Source organism: Neofelis nebulosa, chromosome 7 (genome assembly GCF_028018385.1).
Source record: "Neofelis nebulosa isolate mNeoNeb1 chromosome 7, mNeoNeb1.pri, whole genome shotgun sequence".
NCBI lineage: Eukaryota > Metazoa > Chordata > Mammalia > Carnivora > Felidae > Neofelis > Neofelis nebulosa.
The window spans coordinates 27106935-27125308 of NC_080788.1; the positions used below are offsets into that span (position 1 = coordinate 27106935).

General features: G+C 36.5%; 1 protein-coding gene across 4 annotated transcripts in view; it reads left to right on the forward strand.

Annotated features, from left to right (window-relative positions):
• Window positions 1–18374, forward strand: part of GABRG3 (gamma-aminobutyric acid type A receptor subunit gamma3) — a 732437-nt gene that overhangs the window by 404884 nt on the left and 309179 nt on the right. For all 4 annotated transcript variants that reach the window (XM_058736906.1, XM_058736907.1, XM_058736908.1 and 1 more), the window contains exons 4-5: window positions 5174–5394; window positions 12813–12895. In XM_058736906.1, the coding sequence (XP_058592889.1) occupies window positions 5174–5394; window positions 12813–12895 (304 nt within the window). The remainder of the gene's footprint in view (window positions 1–5173; window positions 5395–12812; window positions 12896–18374) is intronic.

Here is an 18374-nt window from a genome sequence, read left to right on the forward strand (position 1 = left end):
CCAAAAATGAGTGAACTTATCTGATCTTTATCTTTCTCTGATTGACTTATTTCACTTAGCATAATGCATTCTAGCTCCATCCATGGCATTGTAAATGGCAAGATTTTCATTCTTTTTGATTGTCAAGTAATATTCAGTTGTATACATATACCACATCTTTTTTTTTAGTTTATTTATTTTGAGAGAGAGAGAAAGAGCACTAGTGGAGGAGAGGCAGAGAGAGAGGGGGAGACAGAGAATCCTAAGTAGGCTCCGTGCTGTCAGTACAGAGCCCTACATGGGGCTTGATCCCATGAACTGTGAGATCATCAGCTGAGCCAAAATCAAGAGCTGGACAAGAGTCCATTAGGACTGAGCTAGACAGGCACCTCAGTATACCACATCTTCTTTATCCATTCATCAGTTAATGAATATTTGGGCTCTTTCCATAGTTTGGCTATTGTTATTAATGCTGTTATAAACATTGGGGTATATGTACCCCTTCAAATCTGTATTTTTTATCATTTTGGTAAATAACTATTAGTGCGATTGCTGGGTTGTAGGATAGTTCTATTTTTAACATTTTGAGGAACCTCCATATTGTTTTCTGGAGTGGCTGCACCAGTTTGTGGTCCCACCAAGAGTGCAGGAGGGTTCTCTTTCTCCACATTCTCACTGACACCTGTTGTTTCTTGTGATGTTAATTTTAGCCATTCTGACAGGCGTGAGGTGATATCTCATCATGGTTTTGATTTGAATTTCTCTGATGAGGAGTGATGTTGAGCATCTTTTCACGTGTCTGTTGGTCATCTGTATGTCTTCTTTGGAAAAGTGTCTGTCTATTCATGTCTTCTGACTATTTGTTTTTTGGATGTTGAGTTTGATAATGTCTTTATAGATTTTAGATATTGCCCTAACCCTTTGTCAGATATGTCATTTGCAAACACTTTCTCCAATTATTTGTTATCATTGATCACATAGGTAGGCCTTGGCCCTGCTTGGAAGAACATTTTTCATCCTTTTCTACTATTCTCTTATCTGATAAACCAGTATTAAAGAAAAGAAGGAAGTAACATGGATGAATATCTGTATGAGTCACACTTTCATTGTCATATGCTGAATTTTATTTAAAGTACTGAGTGTGTTCCCTGTGCAAATATAGCCTGTTACATAGTCAGCAATCATCATTGTTAGGCTAAAATCCTGCCATCAAGTAGTTGAGGTGCCTACTCACCTCATCCAGTCTATTATGTCTGGCAGAATTGTTACTGTCTCATCAGGTATGCTTTTGAACTTGCTCCAGGTCTTTTGTTCCATCTATTGTGCGGCTCACTCCTGCACCTCTCTGAGGTTTTGGTTCTAAGTCAACTTCTCAATAAGGAAAGCAGTACTTTCTCCCTCATTCCACTTCCCATTCCACATTTTTCAAGGTACCAGTTGGTATAGGCTGTGGATTGCTCCTCTTACAAACTGCTCTGGGGAATTTTGCACCCATGATATGTGTCCAGCATGAATCAGCAGGAGCTGTGCTCCACAGTCTCTCACACACTGAAAAGGAGGTGTGCTCTTCAAACATCATCTCAGAAATGGCACACTTCACTCTGCTCACATTACACTTTATCATAAATAAGGTGGCAGACACAGCCCCAACAGGGGCAGGGGGAAGTGCAGTTCTACTCTGTGCCCATAAGGAGGGCTGCTGCAGTACTTGGTGAAGAGCACCAGTGACCACCATGATCTGTATCTAGCTGCCAAATATTGTCTATCTCTCCCACGTCAGGGAAGATACATCCCACCCTTCTTCAAATGAGGTAACCAAAAAGTCCACCCAGGCCGTTTCAACGTCAAGGTTATGTGTATTTGTGCTGACATCCACATCAATTCTGTACATGGTTTTTCTTGGTCTATCAACTTCTAAACTAAATAGAAAAGCTATTTGACCTACTCCAGCATACCTGGTATGTCTACAACAATGGAGAAGAGCCAGGATCATCACAATCAACCCACTGGTTTCACAGCAATTTTGAGACTCTAATTGGCAGATCCTGAGTGGGCTCTGTTCCCTGGAAGGAAGGCATCTTCTTTGATTAAGCTTTAATTCTTCTCCTAACGTAGGGTTCCAAAGGACTCTTCTCCCTGGCTCTTGACTCAATTGTCTGAGGGTTTATTCTTTTTCCACTAGCTACTTTAGCCATGAGAAAAAAATGAGCATTGGAAAATAAGGTCTGATCAGTTTTCCAAGCCATAATCAGCCCATTATAGATAGTAATGCAAAAATACATCTCAGTTTCAAAGAGTCACAGACGTCTCTTCCTGACTTGATGGTCCTTTGGCAGTAGAACTCTCTTAAAACTGAGTCAGCTTCTTACCTACTAGGAGAGTTTCACATGTGCATAGCCACATTCACAGACCTTTTGTGAACACTATTCTAGGATTCACCATGTGCCTTTACTTTTGCAGACCACTGCCTCTCCCATCCTTTTGCTTTCAAGTGGACTCTTACTCTTTCTCTTAAATTAAGTATAGTTACCTTGGCCATATCAGCCTTCAATGGAAGAGTCTCATATCCTGAAGCCATGTTTGTATGATTAAAGATCTTACAGGGTGACAACTTAATCCATTTAGGGATTTTTATCAGTGAATCTGATTATTTTGCAAAGCTGAGTTTCAGTGAACTTTTATTCTCAAAGCATTTCTTGATATTCTGATTTACTGATGGGAATGAGAAGTATTTGCTTCTTCTAACCCTACAAGAAATTGTGTTTGCTTTATCTTTCTTTTCTCTTTCATAACTGCTTTCAGACTGGCCAATTATCTTCTGAGATAATTTCTTTCTTATGTTAACTTACCAAAAACAGTCAATAGCAGCCAACACATTCTTATTAATGTTCCTTTTCCAACCTCTGCCCAAAGAGCTACGCATTCATTAGATGTGCTCTGCCTTATTACAGGTGTCAACTTTGCCAAGCATTTCACCCATGCATGACATGAGCCACTTTATCTCCAGTCCTAAGCCTGTTATAGTTTTGTTTCAGCATTCTTCTTTGTTAATAAACTGATTTTCTTTCTTTTATTTTTTATTGAGATATAATTGACATTTAATGTAATATTAGTTTTAGGTATACAAATGTTTTGACATATGTATATGCTACAAAATGATTACCATAATAAGTCTAGTTAACATCCATCATCCACATAATTAGAAATATTTTTTTCTATGATGAGATCTTTTAAGATCTACCCTTAGTGACTTCTATTATGCAGTACAGTATTGTTAACTATAGTCACCATGCTGTACATTACACCCCCAGAACTTATTCATCCTATGATGGGAAATTTGTACCTTTTGATTCCTTTCGTCTCTTCCCCCACCTCCAACTCCCCACACCTGGAATTCACCAATCTGTTCTCTGCATCCATGACTTCAGTTTGTTTTGTTTTGTTTTAGTTTCCACATAGAAGTGAGATCATATGGTATTTATCTGGTTTGGTCTGACTTATTTTACTTATGGCAGCACTGGTTGAAACCCATTTTTAAATTAGTATATGACAGGAAATAACACACATGCATGCGTGTAGACACACACACACACACACACACACAAACTTCCTCTTAGTCTCTCTCTGTCTCTGTCTCTGTCTCTCTCTGTCTCTCTCAGTCTCTGTGCAGTTCTGGGTTTAGAGTCTGTCAATGAGAAACATGTGCAAAATTCTGGACGGTGATGAAGAGGCAGAGGCCATTATTCTCCAGAGGCTTGTTTAAGCAGACACATGAAAAGAGGGAAGGACTTGAATGGGACCCTCTGGATGCTGAGATTTCACTCAGCTGTGGACGCTTCCACAGCAACCTGCCTTCAGCTGCTCCTTCCCTGGAGTTTTCTCTCTCAGCTCGTCAAACACTTAAGCAAGATGCAGATTCTCTGTACATAATTCTTTCCATATTGAACCCTTGGATAACTTTTGTATTTTCTAGCTGAAATATTAACTAATACACTGACCTCATTTTTTATGATTGATATATTTGACCATCAAGTATGCTGGGTTTTTTCACCTTAACTGTATGTTTAATTTCCTGACTAGAATACAAGCTCCATGAGGACAAGGAGTTTTCTTGGCACAGGGCTGGGTCTTCAGTTGTTTGCAGGGCTTGGCATACTCAGTGCAGCAAACATATGATAAATGAACATATTAATTAATAAAAACTAGGATTGGTCAGTTCAACTACCTATCTCAGAAAGATTCTTTAACTGGAAACTCGGTGTAAGGAATAAATGTGGGATTTGTTGAGGATTACTGAACCCACACTCTGTAAGAGCAATTCATTTATAATATCTAATATGTAAAGGAAACTAAAAGATATAAAAATCTCCAATAGTCTGCATCTAGATCCTCCTTACTATGGGCTTGATTGCTAATAATACTTTAAACTGTGATTAGGGGAGATGCCTCTGAGGTAGTCTCGTCTCTGGACATTTCTTTAGGTCTCATGGTAAAATTAGTACCATCCCACACCTGATGGTCACAGCAAAGTCTTATTCTGTACGGAGAATATCAAATGGTTTCCAATTACAGAGGTCACCTGAGCCTCACCAGCATTCTCTTGAATCAGAGTTTGGCTTGAGTTCTATCACCTTTATAGTTCTTTGTTGTTACTTGTTTCTTACTTTTCTTTCTGATTTGAGTTGTGTTGTTTCAGAAGGCCTTTAAGTGAAGATAATAATTATTATATAAGCTAATACTTATGGATCAATGCCAGACACTAAGGTTTTTCCTTTATTTTTATACCTCATTTAGGAAGTAGGCATTCCACCCATTTTACACATTATAATGAGGCTTAAATAGGTTGTGTTACCTGTCAAAGCTTGGACTTGAGAATGCAGGGGGATCTGCATCTATGCTCTGATTTATAGTCTACTACCTCTTCGCGCCTTATCACAGTTTATGTGTTTATTATAATTTAAGATTTACAGAATCTTTTTTACATATGTTATCACATTATTGACTAATAATACTGGTTATCATTTGTGAAAATGTGTGCTATGTTGATCCAGGCACTATACCAAGCACTGAAAGAAAGGTACATGGGGGATAAGGGTGTATACATGAAGGAAAACCAAACCCTTGACAAAGGAAATGAAGCATACAGAAAATTTACTAATAGAACGATGTTGCCTCTCATTTTTCTCTGTTTCAGGAATACCAAATTGATATATTTTTTGCTCAGACCTGGACAGACAGTCGCCTTCGATTCAATAGTACAATGAAAATACTCACTCTGAACAGCAACATGGTGGGATTAATATGGATTCCAGATACAATCTTCCGCAATTCTAAAACTGCAGAGGCTCACTGGATCACCACCCCCAATCAGCTCCTCAGAATTTGGAATGATGGGAAAATCCTTTACACTTTAAGGTGAGATGTTGGTGGATTTTTAAAAAAAAAATTTTATGATAAAATTTATTATCAAAGTGGTTTCCATACAACACCCAGTGCTCATCCCAACAAGTGTCCTCCTCTATGCCCATCACCCACTTTCCCCTTTCCCCCACCCCTCATCAATCCTCAGTTTGTTTTCAGTATCCAAGAGTCTCTTATGATTTGCCTCCCTCCCTCTCTGTAACTTTTATTTCCCTTATCTTCCCCCATGTTCTTCTGTTAAGTTTCTCAAGATCCACATATGAGTGAAAACATATGGTATCTGTCTTTCTCTGACTTGCTTATTTCACTTAGCATAATACCCTCCAGTTCCATCCATGTTGTTGCAAATGGCTAGATTTCATTCTTTCTCTTTGCCAAGTAGTATCCCATTGTATATATAAATCACATCTTCTTTATCCATTCATCAGTTGATGGACATATAGGCTCTTTCCATAATTTGGCTATTGTTGAAAGTGCTGTTATAAACATTGGGGTACAAGTGCCCCTATGCATCAGCACTCGTGTATCCCTTGGGTAAATTCCCAGCAGTGTTATTGCTGAGTCATAGAATAGGTCTATTTTTAATTTTTCGAGGAACCTATACACTGTTTTCCAGAGCTGCTGCACCAGTTTGCATTCCCACCAACAGTGCAAGAGGGTTTCCATTTCTCCACATCCTCTCCAGCATCTATAGTTTCTTGGTTTGTTCATTTTAGCCACTCTGACCAGCATGAGATGGTATCTCAGTGTGGCTTAGATTTGTATTTCCCTGATGAGGAGTGACATTGAGCATCTTTTCATGTGTCTGTTGGCCATCTTAATGTCTTCTTTGGAAAAGTGTCTATTCATGTCTTCTGCCCATTTCTTCACTGGATTATTTGTTTTTCAAATATTGAGTTTGGTAAGTTCTTTATAGATTTTGGATGCTAACCCTCTATCTGACAGGTCATTTGCAAATATCTTCTCCCATTATGTCATTTGCCTTTTAGTTTTGTTGATTATTTCCTTTGGAGTGCAGAAATTCCTTACCTTGATGAGGTCCAATAGTTCATTTTTGCTTTTATTTCCCTTGCATTTGGAGACATGTTGAGGAAGAAATTACTACAGCTGAGGTAAAAGAGGTTGTTGCCTGTTTTCTCCTCTAGGGCTTTTATGGTTTCATGTCTCACGTTTAAGTCTTTCATCTATTTTGAGTTTATTTTTGTGTAGGGTGTAAGAAAATGGTTTAGTTTCATTCTTCTGCATGTTGTTGTCCAGTTCTTCCAGCACCATTTGTTAAAGAGACTTTTTTCCATTGGATACTCTTTCCTCCTTTATCAAAGATTAGTTAGCCATACATTTATGGGTCCAATTCTGGAGTCTCTATTCTATTCCATTGGTCTATGTGTCTGGGTTTTTTTGTTTTGTTTTGTTTTGTATTTTATTTATTTATTTATTTATTTATTTTTGCCAATACCATACTTTCTTGATGATTACAGCCTTGTAATAGAGGCTAGAGTATGGGATTGTGATACCTCCCACCTTGGTTTTCTTCTTCAATATCACTTTGGCTATTCAAAGTCTTTTTTGGTTCCATACAAATTTTAGAATTGTTTGTTCTGGCTTTGAGAAGAATGCTGGTGCAGTTTTGATTGGGATTGCCTTGAATGTGTAGATTACTTTGGATAGTACTGACATTTTAACAGTATTTATTCTTCCAATCCATGAGCATGGAATGTTTTTCCATTTCTTTGTGCCTTCTTCAATTTCCTTCATAAACTTTCTATAGTTGTCAGCATAGAGATCTTTTATATCTTTGGTTAAGTTTATTCCTAGGTATTTTATGTTTCTTGGTGCAATTGTGAATGGGATCAGTTTCTTTATTTGTCTTTCTGTTGCTTCATTATTGGTTTATAAAAATGCAACCAATTTCTGTACATGGATTCTGTACACTGTGACTTTGCTGAATTCATGTATCAGTTCTAGCCAACTTTTGGTGGAGTCTTTCGGGTCTTCCATGTACAGTATCATGTCATTTGCAAAAAGTGAAAGCTTGGCTTCATCTTTACCAATTTTGATGCATTTTATTTCAATTTGATGTCTGATCGTTGAGGCTAGGACTTCCAACTCTATGTTAAACAACAGTGGTGAGAATGGACATCCCTGTCGTGTTCCTGATCTCAGGGGGAAAGCTCTCAGTTTTTCCCCATTGAGGATGGTAATAGCTGTGGGCTTTTCATAAATGGCTTTTATGATGTTGAAGTATATTCATTCTATCCCGACTTTCTTGAAAGTTTTTGTTAAGAAACGATGCTGAATTTTGCCAAATGCTTTTTTTGCATCGATTGACAGGATCATATAGTTCTTATCTTTTATTTTATTAATGTGATGCATCACATTAATTGATTTGCAAGTATTGAACCAGCCCTGCAGCCCAGGAATGAATCCCACTTGAACATGGTGAATAATTCTTTTTATATGCTGTTGAATTTGATTTGCTAATGTCTTGTTGAGAATTTTTGCGTCCATATTCATCAGGGATATTGACCTGTAGTTCTCTTTTTTCACTCGGTCTCTGGTTTGCGAATCAAAGTAATGCTGGCTTCATAGAATGAGTCTAGAAGTTTTCCTTCCCTTTCTAATTTTTGGAACTTGAGAAGGATAGGTATTAACTCTGCTTTAAATGTCTGGTAGAGGGGCGCCTGGGTGGCTTGGTCAGTTAAGCGTCCGACTTCGGCTCAGGTCATGATCTCACGGGAGCCCCGTGAGTTCGAGCCCCGCGTTGGGCTCTGTGCTGACAGCTCAGAGCCTGGAGCCTGCTTCCGATTCTGTGTCTCCCTCTCTCTCTGACCCTCCCCCGATCATGCTCTGTCTCTCTCTGTCTCAAAAATAAATAAACGTTAAAAAAATTTTTTTTAAATGTCTGGTAGAATTCCCCAGGGAAGCCATCTGCTCCTGGAATGCTATTTGTTGGGAGATTTTTGATAACTGATTCAATTTATTCACTAGTTATGGGTCTGTTCAAATTTTCTATTTTTTCCTGTTTGAGTTTTGGTAGTGTGTGGGAGTTTAGGAATTTGTCCATTTCCTCCAGGTTGTACAGTTTGCTGGCATATAATTTTTCATAGTATTCCCTGATAATTGTATTTCTAAGGAATTGGTTGTAATAAATTTTCCTTTGTGATTTTATATATTTGGGTCCTCTCCCTTTTCTTATTGAGAAGCCTGGCTAGAGGGTTATCAATTTTGTTTATTTTTTCAAAAAACCAACTCTTGGTTTCATTGATGTGCTCTACATATTTTTTTAGATTCTATATTGTTTATTTCTGCTCTGATCTTTATATTTCTCTTCTGCTGGGTTTGAGGTGTCTGCTGTTCTGCTTCTATTTCCTTTAGGTATGCTGTTACATTTTGTTTTTGAGATTTTTCTTGTTTCTTGAGACAGGCCTGGATTGCAATGTATTTTCCTCTCAGGACTCCCTTCACAGCATCCCAAAGCATTTGGATTGTCGTATTTTCATTTTCATTTGTTTCCATATATTTTTTTTTTCTCTAATTGCCTGGTTGACCCATTCATTCTTAGGTAGCATGTTTTTTAATCTCCATGTTTTTGGAGGTTTTCCAGACTTTTTCCTGTGGTTGATTCCAAGTTTCAAAGCACTGTGGTCTGAAAGTGTGCATGGTATGATCTCAATTCTGTTATACTTATTAAGGGCTGTTTTGTGACCCAGTATGTGATCTAATTTGGAGACTATTCCATGTACACTCAAGAAGAAAGTATATTCTACTGCTTTGGGATATAACGTCTAAATATATATGTCAAGTCTACCTGGTCCAATGTATCTTTCAGGGCCCTTGTTTCTTTATTGATTCTCTGTCTAGATGATCTGTCCATTGTTGTAAGTGGAGTTTAAAGTCCTCTGCAATTACCACATTCTTACCAAAAAGATTGCTTATGTTTGCGATTAATTGTTTTATATATCTGGGGGCTTCCAAATTCTGTGCATAAACATTTATAATTGTTAGCTCTTCCTGTTGTATAGACCCTGTAATTATTATATAATGCCCTTCTTCTAGTTTGTCTGATGTAAGTATGGCTACTCCAGGTTTCTTTTGAATTCCAGTAGCATGATAGATAGTTTTCCATCCACTCACTTTCAATCTGAAGGTGTCCTCAGGTCTAAAATGAGTCACTTGTAGACAGTAAATAGATGAGTGTTGTTTTTTTATCCATTCTGATACCCTATGTCTTTTGGTTGGAGCATTTAGTCTATTTACATTCAGTGTTATTATTGAAAGATATGGGTTTAGAGTCACTGTGTTATTTGTAGGTTTTTATGCTTGTAGTGATATCTCTGGTACTTTGTGGCCCTTGCAGCATTTCACCCAGAGTCCCCCTTAAGATCTCTTGTAGGGCTGGGTTAGTGGTGATGAATTCCTTCAGTTTTTCTTTGTTTGGGAAAACTTTTATCTCTCCTTCTATTCTGAATGACAAGCCTGCTGGATAAAGGATTCTTCACTGCATATTTTTCCCATTCTACACATTGAAGATTTCCTGCAATTCCTTTCTGGCCTGCAAAGTTTCAGTAGATAGGTCTGCTACTACCCCTATGTGTCTACTTTTGTATGTTAAGGCCTGTTTATCCCTAGCTGCTTTCAGAATTCTCTCTTAATCCTTGTATTTTTCCAGTTTCACTATGATATGTTGTGCAGAAGATCAATTCAAGTTACATTTGAAAGGAGTTATCTGTGCCTTTTGGATTTCAATGCCTGTTTCTGTCCCCAGATTGGATAAGTTCTCAACTATGATTTGTTCAAGTACACCTTCAGCCCCTTTTTCTCCTTCTGGAATTCCTATGATATGGATATTGAGTCACTTAGTTCTCTAATTCTCCCCTTGTGATCCTGGATTTTCTTTTAATCTCTGTTTTTCTCAGCTTCCTCTTTTTCCATAATTTTATCTTCTAATTCACCTATGCTCCCCTCTGCCTCTTCAATCCGTGTTGTGGCTACCTCCATTTTATTTTGCACCTTATTGATAGCATTTTTAATTTATCATGACTATTTTTGAGTCCCTCGGTCTCTGTAGCAATAGATTCTCTGATGTCTTCTATTCTTTTTTCAAGCCCAGTGATTAATTTTATGACTATTATTCTAAATTCTTGTTCAGTTATGCTGCTTAAATCTGTTTTGATCAATTCTTTAGCTGTCACTTCTTCCTGTAATTTCTTTTGAGGAGAATTCTTCTGTTTCATCATGTTGGTTAATTTTTTGCCCTTTATGAGTTTAAAAGCTTGTTATGTGCTCTACACCTGCAAGCACTGTTATATTAATGGTTGGTTATACACTGTCCTTGCCTGTCACTTCAGGAGGTGTTTTTTGGAGAGTGTTACTTTCTCTCTGTTGTTGTGACTTTGGTTATTTTATTTCCCTACTTGTAGTGATGTTTGGATCTGCCACCAAAGCACCATCTGTGCTTTGATATGTTCCTTGAAGTAGCCCTGTGTTCTCTCACATTGTCCTGTTTCTCCCTGGTAGACTCAGTCTCTTTTTCTCCCAGACTCTTGGACTTTAAAGTCCTTTGGCTTCAACCCTTCTTTGGGAGACATAGGAAGTATGGATCCCCCTACTTCTCTGCCATGTTGGCCCTTCTCTCAGATGTTGGTGGATTTTGGATCACCGATGGGCTGATACTGGAGTCTCTAATTTAGATTATTATACACATGGGACCCTCTTTTCATATTGGTGAGTTCTATCAATTCTCATGTTTGACATGTTATCTCATTCTAAAAAAGTTCATCCTAATGATACTGTATGTGAAAATAAAGACCTACAAATTAGCTGCAATGATTATAAAGTCATTCCTTCATCAGAATCCATTTCTGTTGAAAATAGGCTGTGGAAATTATGTTTAATGTATTTAACCCAATGGGTCAACTCAGCTAGGAAAATAAAGATGTCTTAGAGGGCTAATTAACAAATGTAATCATAACGAAATTCAGGACCAGAGGGAAAAAAGAGCACAGAGGTCATTCCCCAGTGCATCCCTAATGGAACTGGCAGCTAGTGTAATGAGTCTTCCTAAGGGGTAGGCAGTCTTCACAAACCTGTAAATGTAAGAAAAACTGCACTTCAGAGAAGTGAACTGACTTACCTGCCAAAATTCACCACTGGCAACTAGTGTTATCAGAGTCTCTGTCTCTCAGGAGTCTTTCCATTAGCATTGTCCAAGTCTAACTGATCATCTAGCTGTAACATACCACAGAAATGTCATAAACCTGGGCTAACCTTTCTGTTCATCTAGTATTAAGATCAGGACAGCACCTTCCAGAAACTGTTGTCCCCACTGCCTGTCACCTTTCAGGTGACACTGGGCATGGTCATGCTTTTCTAACAGACTTTCTCTCACTGCTTTGCAGCACCATGACTCCTCCCTGTGTCTCCTGCTCCTGCTCTTATGCTGTCCCTCCTAACACTGCTTCTTCTGTCTCAGGACTTCCTCATCACTTCAATCATTTTCCTCTCTCCTGTTGGCTTAGCTCATTCCTTCCCATATCTATGCTGAGGTTTCCTGCATGCCTACTTCCAACCCAGAACTTCCTTTATGGACTCCAGATGCTTGAAACTACCTGTCCATGTAGTGTCTCCTCCTGAAGGTCTAAAAAAAGCATTTCAAACTCAGCATGCCTCACGATAATGTGAATTCTCTAATTCTTCTCACCCATGTGTCTTCTTGGCTCAGTGAAGTCCACCACCAGCTGCTGGGTACTTCTCCTTTCTCACCCCCACATTCAGTGTATGAGCTCCTAATTGCAGGTAAGTTGTGGCCATGAGGTGTTACAGGTACTTCCTTATCAATCTTAAAGAAATGTGATTAAGAATCTGAAATGAAGGTGAGCCTCAGCAAACCAGAATAGGGACATGGCCCTTCCAGGGATTCTTTATAGAAACTCTGATCTCAGGGCTGTCTTCTCTGGAAGGATGCAGTGCTACCACCTGTTTGGTCAAATGAGGGAGTTGTCCAAATCTGAAATTGCTTCTGCAAGTGGATTAATTTGTCATTATACCTATTTAGACAAATATGTCAGTCTCAAAATGGAAGAAGTGTTTAATTCAGTCAAACAGATTGAAGGCAAAAATATATAAAATAACAGTTGTTTTTATTTCTCTCCTCTCTGACTTAGTTTGTGTTTCTAGGTGCAGTTTCGAATTTTAGTAACTGAAATTCTCTCTGTTACCAATAGTTAAAAATAAAACAAAATAACACAAAAGCCACTAAATGGTATCCCTGAATGGATGGCACCACTGCCAAGAATGAAATGCACTGCTCCCACTCCCCACTTGTGATAAAATGGCAGTTCCCTAGTCTTAACCTGGGACTTTTCTGGGTTGCTTCTGGCTGACTTCAAGAGTGATTCTTGGCTCTCCCACAGGCTCACCATAAACGCAGAGTGCCAGCTACAGCTGCACAACTTTCCCATGGATGAACATTCCTGTCCACTGATTTTTTCCAGCTGTGAGTACTAAATTGGGGTATAAATGCTTTGTAAAGGAACGTGTAGCTTCTATTGATTTTAGGCAGATAGACATGTGATTAGCATCATAGCATCACTGTGCAACCAGAAAGAGTTGATAATGGTTTTGATATTAGACACATGGGCATTTTGTCTCCAGACATTATTACATAGGATGCATGTTACTGAATAGGTATCTTTAAAAAAAACTGTGATCAGCTTGACCATTCCTTGTAATATTGGAAGAGTCAGAAATCAGTGAACAGTCGACTTACCAAAGACCCTTATGCTAATGGATTGTGCATGTTATTTGGAAGTATGTAAAATTCATTTGCAATATTTTGGGGTTTAGTATCATCCTCAAGCAAGCTGTTTTATATTCTGAATAGAAAGATTAACAAATTCATTTAAATATATTTATATTTGTCTCATTGCACTCTTGTAGGATGTAATTTTTTTGGTACTGTATCTTCTAATAATTACTAACAAGTAATCTTTCACAGATTCTTAAAGACAAAATCTAATACATACAAAGATACATATAAAAGGAAATATCAAATTTATGTGTTTATATATAAAAATAACTTTTTAAGTAATAGTCAATATAGATCTGTAGAATTTAGTATACTTCAATTTAAATGTGTTAATCACAAGTAGTTAAGCATTACTCATAAGAATTTAGTTAAATTTATTGACCTTTTATAAAATTGGATACAGTGCTTGACAAACAAATGTGATGAAATCTCAAGCAGAAGGTTTTGTGGGTTTCTTCACTGGAAGTGAAAGATGAAAATGAAATAAGAGATGAACACACTTTATAGTTCATTTTGGATCCAGAAAAAGACAAGATAGAAAGCAAAATTTCACTAATCTCCTAGGTTGGGCATATATATATATATATATATATATATATATATATATGTATTTTAATGTTTATTTATTTTTGAGAGACAGAGAAACAGAATGCAAGAAGGGGGAGGCAGAGAGAGAGGGAGACACAGAATTTGAAGCAGGCTCCAGGCTCTGAGCTGTCAGCACAGAACCTCATTTGGGGGCCTGAATTCATGAACCGTGAGATCATGAACTGAGCTGAAGTCAGAGTTTAACCGACTGAGCCACCCAGGAACCCAAAAAAATTTTTTGTAGAGATTAATTTAATTGGTTGATTCCCAATTTAAAGCAATACATTCCCTGAACCATTATACTGTTGGTAACACAAATTGTCAATGCTTACTAAGTAAATGTCTAAAGTATATGAATGTCTGATAAAGTTGTCTGTAGATTACTTTAGGCCTGCTATTCTCTATTTAATTTCTTTACCAGTTATGGAACCATTCAGAGGCACTTAGGTGGCTCAGTTGAGCGTCCAACCCTTGATTTTGGCTCAGGTCATGCATGATCTCACTGTTCGTGAGATCAAGTCCTGCATTAGGCTCTGTGCTGACAGTGGGAAGCCTGCTTGGGATTTTTTTTCTCTCATCTCTCTCTGCCTCTCCCCTGCTCATGCTCTCTCTCTCTCAAAATAAATAAATAAACTTAAAAAAAATGGAACCATTCAAATAGTTTAGTTCTTTGTGAGTCACTTTGGTATATATGCATATAATTTTCTTAGTGACTTGTCCACTTCATTGTTTATTAGTGTCTTCAATCAATTCAATTTAGCTATGTAGATACTTCCAACGCCCTGGTATGCTATTAATTCATCTATTGACTTTATAATTTCAATAATTGTTTCTCATTATTAGACATTCTAATTTTTTTCTTTTTTCTAATTTTTTATGCAATTTGACAGCACCTTATTTCTTCACTAAATGTTTAATGTCATCTTCCATTTATTCAAATTTTCAAAATGTTCTGGTGTCTTTGTTGGAGCAATTTGCAGAATTTGTTGTTTTGTTTTACCCCATTACATGGAATTAATTTGCTTTTCTGATGAATTAGTAATTATTTCATTTGAACTCATGTTTCTTGGAATTTTTTCTGTGGTATTTCTTTGAGGCTTATATTTAAAACAGTTTTTTTTTTTCTAAAGATGTTTTGCTCTGGCTTTGCCTGGTTGTCTCTATTACCTTAAAGATTAAGCTTGGATTCCTGGGCCACATAGAATATGTGAATTCGAGCTACGTGTCTGATTTCAGGCTGTGTTTTTACATTCTTGGGAAGGACTTTTTTGCTTTTTTGTTGTTCTCAAAGCCAAATATGGACAAGGAATCTCCTTTTAGGGAAAATTTCTCCTGAGTCTACAAGCTGAGGTTTTTCCCTTCCCTGTGGAAGCAGCTCAAATGTCCATTGACAGATGCATAGATAAGTAAAAAAAAAAAATGGTCCATACATACAATGGGATATTATTCATACTTAAAAAAGATGGGATTTCTGTCACATGCTACAGCAAGGATGAAATTTGAGAGCATGATGCTAAATGAAATAACACAATCACAAAAAGACAAATACTGTATTGTTTCACTTATTTGAGGTATCAGAGCACAGTCACAATCAAAGGACAGAATGTCAAAAGTTGGTCACCAGGACCTGGAGGTAGAGGGAATGAGGAGTTACAGTTGAATGGTATATAGTTTTATTTTTGTAAAATAAAAGGAACTCTGGAAATGGATAGTGGTGATAGCTACACAACGTTAATATACTTAATATCGCTGAACTGTACACTTACCATTTGACATTATGTACATTTTACCACAACAAAAACATTGAACAAAAAGTGTAATAACTAAAATAAAACATTCATTCGAGGGTTCAGCAGCAGATTTGAGCATAAAGAAGGAAGAATCAGCATACTTAAATATAGATTTATTATCTTTTTTAATGTTTATTTATTTTGAGAGACAAAGTGTGTGTGTGTGTGTGTGTGTGTGTGCAAATAAGGGAGGGGCAGAGAGAGGAAGGGATATTTTCCCAAGCAGGCTTCATGCTGTCAATGCAAAGCCCAACATAGGCCTCAATCTCAGGAACCATGAGATCATGACCTGAGCCAAAACCAAGAGGCAGATACTCGACTAACTGAGTCAAGTTAGTATCTAACTAACTAACTGAGCCACCCAGAAGTTCTAAATTCATTTTCATCATAGGGTCCAAAGAACATAAATACAAAAGAATTAAGAAAAATGAACAGAGACTCAGAGATTTATGGAATAAAATTAAGCTTAGCAACACGTGCATAAGGAGAATCCAAGAAAAAGAGGAGAGAAGAAGAAAGCAGAAAGAATATTTGAAGAAATAATAACCAATAACTTCCCAAATTTGATGAAATATGTGGATTTACACATCCAAGATCTCAATGAATTTCAAATAGCATAAATGTAAAAATATCTATACTTAGGCATATTATAGTCAAACTGTCAAAAGGCAAAGACAAAGAGAAAGCAATAAGAGAGAAGCAACTCATAACCAATAATTAGTCCTTAATAAGATTAGCAGCTGATTTTTTATCAGAAACCATGGAGGCCAGAAGACAAGGAGATGACATTATTTAAAGGCTGGAAGAAAGACTATCATCCAAAATTTCTATATACAGTAAACCTACCCTTTAAAACTGAAGAAAAACATTTCCAAATGAATTAGAATGGAGAATTTATTGCTAGCAGACAAACCTATCCTACAAGAAGTACTAAAGGCAGTCCTTCAAGCTGAAATGAAAGAACATAAGGGGGTAGAAATGAAACTATATGAGCAAAAAAAAAAATTACATTCTATTAAAATTAATTTGATACTAATCCATAGTAGATTGTTTTAAGAAATTAATTGTAATAGGATAATCACAAAAAAATCACTAAAAGTAAAATTAAATGAAATGGCACAGAACTTAAATTTTTGCACTAAAAGATATCTATTTAACACACAAAAAAGACAGTAGTTTTTTTTGAACAAAAGAAATAGGGACAAAAATGACATGACATAGATAACAAATAGTAAAATGACAGACATAAATTCTATCGTATCAGTAACTACACTGACCGTAAAAGGATTAAACACTGCAAACAAGAGTCTGCGGTTGGAAGAAAGGGTTAAAGATTATGATCCTACTATGTACTGCCCATATGATACAGAAGTTAGATTCAAACACAAATCATTTGAAAGTGGAAAGGTGAAATAAGATATATTATGTAAATAATGACCAGAAGAAAATTGGATTGGTTGTATTAACATAAGAAAAAAAAAACATTAAGGAAAATTGCTATTAGAGACAAAGGACATTTTATAATGATAAAATGTGTCAGCACATCAAGAAATTCAAAACAATAATAAATATACATACATCTAACAAAACATTAAAATACGTAAAGAAAAAGTTGACAGATTTGAAGGGAAAAACAGACAATGAGCAATAATAGTTAGATACTTTAATACCACACTTTCAAAAATGGATAGAAAAACTATAAACAAAAGTTCTAACAGGAAAACAGAAGACTTGAACAACAGTTCAAAGTAGCTAGATCCAGTAGATATCTATAGAACACTCCACTGAACAAGAACAGAATATACATTCTTCTTAAGTGCACATGACACATTATGCAAGACAAGCCATATGTTAAGTAATGAAACAAGTCAATAAATTTAAAAGGATTGAATTATGATTGTGGGATACAAGATCAGTATATAAACAACATTTGTATTTCTATAAACTAAAAATGAAAAACCTGACAATCAAAAAAGAAAACAATTACATTTACAAAAGTATCGAAAAGAATACAATAGTTAAGAATGAATTTAACAAAATAAGTGCATGATTGTATGTTAAAAAGTGCAAAAATATTGTTGAAATGAACAAAAATCTAAACAAATGGAAAGGCATTCTATGTTTATGAACTGAGAATATTGGTAAGGTGGTAATGCTTTCCAAAATAATCTATAGATTCAGTGCAATACTTATCACAACCTCAGCCGCTCTTTTTCCCTGACATTGACAAACTGATTCTAAAGTTTATAGGGAAATGCAAGAAATACAGAATAGCCAAAACAATCTTCAAATAAGAACAGATTTAGAGAGCTCACATATCTAATTTTAAAGCTTACTACTAAGTTACAATACCAAGACAGTGTGGTGTGGTGCTGCTATAAAGATTGATATACAGATATATTCAAATGTCCATCAACTGATGAACAGATAAACAAAATTTGATATACTCATACCACAGAGTATCATTGCACCTTAAGTAGATTGGGACAAGAGGCAAATCTCACATGCAGAAGAATTCCAAATAATTTATGTAGATATTCCACTCTCATGAAGATGAAAGGATGTAAAGGATGAGCATAGTGACTTCCTTCCAAAGAGTTTATTATGGAAAGGGATAAAAAGAATTATTTTATAGTGGGGAAAACTGACAACAACTACTTCAGCCAGATGATTAAGGTCAACATCAACAGTTATAAGTCATATCGATAATATTTATCCTTGATATGTGATGATAATGGCATTTGACCCATGTGGTCTCCCTCCTAAAAACTCATAACCCACCTATAATC